The sequence below is a fragment of the Ixodes scapularis genome, unplaced genomic scaffold (genome assembly GCF_016920785.2).
Source record: "Ixodes scapularis isolate PalLabHiFi unplaced genomic scaffold, ASM1692078v2 PGA_scaffold45__5_contigs__length_3442486, whole genome shotgun sequence".
NCBI lineage: Eukaryota > Metazoa > Arthropoda > Arachnida > Ixodida > Ixodidae > Ixodes > Ixodes scapularis.
In genome coordinates, this window is record NW_024609874.1 from 1,237,367 (window position 1) to 1,243,492 (window position 6,126).

Sequence of the window (6,126 nt, forward strand, 5' to 3'; positions counted from 1 at the left end):
AGCTCACTAAGATCAGCACAAGCGCAAGTTAAAATTCAGTTCAATTTTCTCCACAACGATTTGTCGGTTAGGGTAGAGTCTCGCAAAAATCTAAGCGCTGATGCCTTCTGGACTTAATCGACTTACGTTCAAGGATGTTCTTTTATCATTATAACAATCGTCCCTTTTTGCTTTATCGTAATAGTTGCTTTTACTGCATAAAAAAATGTATAAATTTACGACTGACTGAGTGAGTGGGTTGGGATTTAAATGAATCAAATTGATCATTCAAGTATTTATAATATCTTTTACATACCGCATTATGGCGTAAACAATTGCAGATGCGGATGCCAAAAGTGTTCTTCCCGTATTTGGGAACTATCGACCACCAAAAAGACGGAGAAGTATGACTCAGTTCACGACAAGAGGCATCCGAACAATTCCTACGTATGACTGGGATGTAAGCACTAAAACTCTAATAAGTAGTAATTTGGATGTTTTTTTGTTGTCACAGGCTTGATCTTAAGTCTGATTGCCACTGACGATACGAGCCGATGGAATGATTCGTTCAACGTCACTATCGTTACAACATGCTGTTCGTCGTGTTTATGTTATTGTTCTATCATAGCCGAACCAGCCATGTAGAGAGAAGGCCCACTTACTGAAGCTCTTTACGTCGTTTGATTGGTCCAATCATCTCTACCTGTTCTCTGCGTCTTAGATGAAGGTAAAAAATGATAACATTTTAAACAGCGCCAAGCGCGGCGAGTGCCGAAGATAATAATACCATCAGCCAATGAGAACGCCGCAGATGATAGAACAAATAATTATATCTACGCGCATATAAGGAGCAGAGTAGGATATTTTCTTTCTACGAATACTTAGAAAACGCTAAGAAAATTATTTGCGCTGCACTTTTAAAGCGAACAAGCTACAGCCGTATTTTATGCGTTGCTCTTGGGATCAGAAAGCTGGCAGTAAAACTCCTATTGCACTGGAAGGCGTTTGCTTGGAGCGGTAACGAAAAGAGTAAATTACGGCAGCCTCCAATAACGTTTAGAGGTAAAATGTTAAGTCGAAAGCACAATGCTAAAATATTGTACAAAAGACAGCCTTCAGACGTTGACGTTCTTTCTTGTACGACGGTTCTTTCGCAATAGTCATACAAAAGCTGCAAAGGTGTTCGATGCGCACGTATGTAGCAACCAAGGCATACGTGTGTAGGAACCAAATGTGCCTAGAACATGAATGAACCATGAGCGCTGATAAAGCTCTCATTGTCTGCAGCGAGCACAGTGTATTTTTTATGACAAATGAGCTGTAAGAATCCGGCGTAAAAGAATAAGATGAAGCCGCTGATGTCGTGTTTTCGCAAACAGTAATGTGCCGTGCATATCCCAATGTAGCTTAATTTCATGGTAATTCAATCTTTAATAAATGCCATAGTAAATTCTAACCACATACAATGTTTGTGTTCAATGAAAAAAATAACTGATTAGTTTGGCACCTGTACGTGAAAATATAAACTACGAAGATTTTTTTACAAACCATTACAACATTTAGAAAGCTATTAAGTATAATCGCGTAAGCAAATGCGCTAAGTGATTTTTAATAATTTTGTTTCGCTAGATTTTTAACACATTGCGGGAGTGAACAAGAAACTCAGGGACCTACACTGTGACAATAATTGTGATAATAAAAATATTTATTTTCCCGTGCCCTAAAGTACCAGCAAGCATTCTGCTTGGTGCACAAAATCCATCAGGAGCAAAAAAAAAAAATCATTCTTTACGATCACTGTAGTGTCACTGAATGTATCAATTTCAGCATGTTCAATAATATTAAGCAGGGTTTGTGTCCTTGACAAAGAACAGGGTTTACAGACAGTGTGAATGTTGAAAGTACTCTGATTACCAGTGGAACGTGGATGGACATGAGTATTCCGATCATGTAAATGCGAGCTATTGTCTAATGCGCTATTTGCAATCTTTACAGGAAAACTAAATCGCGTTTTGTTTTTCTATCGGTCAAAGGTGTAGCAGCTAGCCAACGATGGCACCATTGGAAGAAGAGAAAGACACGACGGACACGGGGCACGAGAGAATAAAGAGCATTCATTCCGAATCGCCATTCTGGCTGATGCGTGCTGCTTCGTACATGGTGGCAGCGGCTAAACTTATCGTGAGCGAGGCACGTAAGTGACCAGCCTATGCAGGAAGCCAGAACTGACAACAGTGGCAACGCGACCGAGGACCGCGAAGGACGCCCACGAGAGCAGACAGCGAGCATCATGACCTGTCTGTTGCCCCCGCCGAAGCAGCTAGACCTAACCGGCGAGCCTTGGAATACATGGAAAACGTGGATCACGGAATTTGAACTCTTTGCGGTGGCAACGCACCTGAAGGACCAGCCAAGCAATGTTCAAGCAGCAACGCTCCTCGTCTGCATCGGAGAGGAAGGTAGGCGGATTTACAGCACCTTCACATTCGAAAACGATGCCGACAGAGAGAACATACAAGTTCTGAAGGACAAGTTTGAGCAGCTCATGAAGCCAGCTATAAACCTAACGTACCACGAATTTGTTTTTGGAAAGAGAGATCAAAAAGACGGAGAGAAATTCGATGAGTGGTTGACCGAGCTAAGGATCCTCGTGCGAAACTGCGAGTACGGTGTTGTCGAACAACGCATGTTGAGAAGCCGAATAATACTCGGGACTAAAGACAAACAGCTACAGCAAAAGCTTATCAACGACAATCCCACTTTTGCGAAAGTACTCGAAATGTGCCGAACAAAGGAACGAACGCAGGAGCAGTTCAATGAAATCCGCAAAGAGTATGACCAAAATGAGGATGACCGAAGTGAGGACCCACCAGGAATACAGGCGCTGCGAAAAGACCAAGCGACATGCCGCTGTTGTGGTTTCGTACACCGCACGAGCGCATGCCCGGCTACAGGAAAGCAATGCCTTAGCTGTGGCAAAGTTGGACATTTTGCAAAATGCTGCAGCAAAGGTCCACAGTCATCTAACAGCCGACAGCAGCGCCAAAGAAAAAGAGGAAGAAAATACGACCACAAAGTCCGCCAAGTTGAGCGTGAGGACACTGACGAAAGCGATGAAGACTATCTGCTCTGTCACGTAACAGTGAACAAGATAGACAAAGAAGACCGCTGGAGTGAGACAATACAGATCGAAAAAGACCGCCTACGCTGCAAGCTCGACACAGGAGCAAATTGCTCCGTAATCCCAAGGAGATTACTCAGCTTGATCTCAAGTAAAAAAGTCCGCAAGTGTGACACTACACTGTCATCGTTCTTTGGCCACAAAGAAAAAGCGTGTGGAAGAGTTACCCTGACAGTGTCAACTGGAGCCTCAACGACCCAAGAGGAGTTCTTTGTGGTCAAAGATGATGTACCAGTGACACTGGCGGGAGAGCTGAGTGAGAGGCTCGGATTGATCAGACGCATAGCTACAGTCACAGAAGGACCCAACGATGCGACAAAGGAAACAGCTACAAGCTTGAGCGATCCTACGGGACCATATGCAGATGTCTTCCTTGGACTGGGAAAAGTCAGGGGCTTTACATACAGCATGAAAGTAAACCCTGGTACAAAAGGTATTGTACGCCCAGCAAGAAAGGTACCGGTGGCTCTCCAGGAGAAGGTCAAGCGCGAGCTACATAGAATGGAGAACGAAGGGGTAATCATGAAAGTCAAGGAGCCGACCGAATGGTCCAGCTTCATGGTAGTTGTCGCAAAGAAAGACAAAGTGCGCATCTGCATGGATCCAGTAGACTTGAACAAAGTTCTGAAAAGAGAACACTACCCAATGACGACAATGGATGACATCGCCACCCGAATTGCCGGAGCGAAAGTGTTTTCGGCTCTGGACGCATCTTCTGGGTTTTGGCAAATAGAACTCGACGAAGAGAGTTCGAAGTTGTGCACAATGAGTACTCCCTATGGGAGGTACAGGTTCAAAAGGATGCCCTTTGGGATAAGCACAGCTCCTGAAGTTGTTTAGCGCGTCATGAACGAGATTTTGGAAGACCTCCCCGGAACAGCAGTTGTGATGGACGATATACTAGTCTGGGGTAAAACCCAGCAAGAACACGATGAAAACATTAGGCGCCTGCTCCAACGCTGTCGAAATGTGAACCTACGACTCAACCCGAAAAAGTGTCAATTTGGCAAGACAGAAGTTCGTTATCTCTGGCAAGTACTAACCGGAGACGGCATCACCGTGGATCCAGACAGGATCCAAGACATCCTGGAAGTGAAAGAACCTAGAGATCCCAAGGAACTTCGAACATTCCTTGGAATGATCACATACCTCTCTAACTTCATACCACGACTTTCGGAGCGAGCAGCACCGCTGCGGGAACTGCTGAAGAAGGAGAGCGCGTGGGTATGGACAGAACAACAGCAAAGAAGCTTTGAAGACCTGCGGGATGCCTTGACAAAAGCACCAGTGTTGGCATACTACACACCAGAAAAGCCCAATGTCCGATGAGACTACAACGAATGAAGATGGCTCTCCAGAAATACTCGTTGCAAGTGAAGCATATACCTGGGAAAGAACTGCTGCTAGCGGACGCACTTTCACGTTTTCCCGCTAAGGAAACACTGGAAGAAGAGGAAAAGTTCCAAGTAAACGCGCTAGAGCACATATCAGTTACTCAAGACCGCCTTCAAGAAATCCGAGAGGCAACCGCAAGTGACGCACAACTGCAACTGCTGCGTCAGTATGCGCGGACTGCATGGCCGGAAGAGAAAGACCAAGTGCCGCAACTTGGAAAGCCTTTTTGGTCATACCGGGAGGAAATCCATGAAGAAGATGGACTTGTACTCCGATCCAACAAGCTAGTCATACCTACAGCTATTAGGCAAAAGATCATCAACCTGCTGCACGCAGCACACGCAGGCAAGGAGAAGATGAAAAGAAGAGCTCGAGATATTCTGTTTTGGCCAGGAATCAACGCTGAAATCGAGGGCAAGTACGACAACTGCAGCATATGTCAAAAGTACAAGCCAAGAAATGTCAAGATGCCACTCTTGAGTCATGCGGTGCCAGCACTGCCTTGGCAGTATGTTAGTGTGGATTTCTTTACTCATCAAGGACGGGATTTCATAATCATGGTGGACTTCTACTCATTTTACTTCGAGGTCGAAGAAATGAAAACCACCACAGCTTCCAAAGTTAAAGAGTTTTGCTTGAAGGCCTTCGCAACACACGGACTCCCTTCAAAACTTTTAAGTGATAATGGCCCGCCGTTTGGGAGCCACGACTTCAAACAGTTCCTGGAAAACTTGAAGATCGAGCAAGTAACTTCAAGCCCTTACCATGCCCGATCAAATGGCATGGCCGAACGAGCCGTGAGGCAGGCGAAACAATTGCTGAGAAAAAGTGCGAACACGGAAGAGTTTTACTATGCACTTCTTGAATGGCGCAACACTCCACGAGACGAGGTCCTCCAATCACCAGTACAAAGATTGATGAGCCGGCATACAAGAACGCTGTTGCCCGCCAGGCTTGAACATTACCTACCTGTTATCGTACCGCCCAAAGCCGTCACACAACGCCTCACAAAAATAAGGCAACAACAGAAGGCTAGCTATGACAAGTCCTCCAGAGCACTAGCAGATATTGAAACAGGTTCTCAAACTACCGTCTACAACAGCCTCAAGCATACCTGGTCACCTGCAATAGTAGTGGGCCATTCTACATCAAGATCCTACAACATTCAGACCCCGGAAGGCCAAGTGCTTCGGAGGACACGCGAACACTTAAGACCAGTGGCACAATCCCCCCAAAAGACGACCTCCGAGGCTACAGAGCCAGTAAACGAGGGTCAAGTTGAGTCTGAGCCGCGCCCGCTGATTCGAAGAGGAACAAGGGATAGAAGGCTACCACAACGATATGGGCATGACCACGATATTTAGATTTACACAAATCTCTAAACTAGTTTTTTTTTTTTTTTCTGACAAAGGAGATGTAGCAGCTAGCCAACGATGGCACCATTGGAAGAAGAGAAAGACACGACGGACACGGGGCACGAGAGAATAAAGAGCATTCATTCCGAATCGCCATTCTGGCTGATGCGTGCTGCTTCGTACAAAAGGTACCAGCGAAACCTTATTAGGAAGAAA

General features: G+C 45.4%; 1 protein-coding gene across 1 annotated transcript; it reads left to right on the forward strand.

The window, feature by feature from the left end:
* Positions 1-4,506: 4,506 nt before the first annotated feature.
* LOC120844131 (uncharacterized protein K02A2.6-like) lies at positions 4,507-5,837 on the forward strand. Its single transcript, XM_040215753.1, has 2 exons — positions 4,507-5,301; positions 5,658-5,837. Exons 1-2 carry the CDS (start codon positions 4,507-4,509, stop codon positions 5,835-5,837), a joined length of 975 nt encoding a protein of 324 aa, XP_040071687.1.
* The last annotated feature ends 289 nt before the right edge of the window (positions 5,838-6,126 follow it).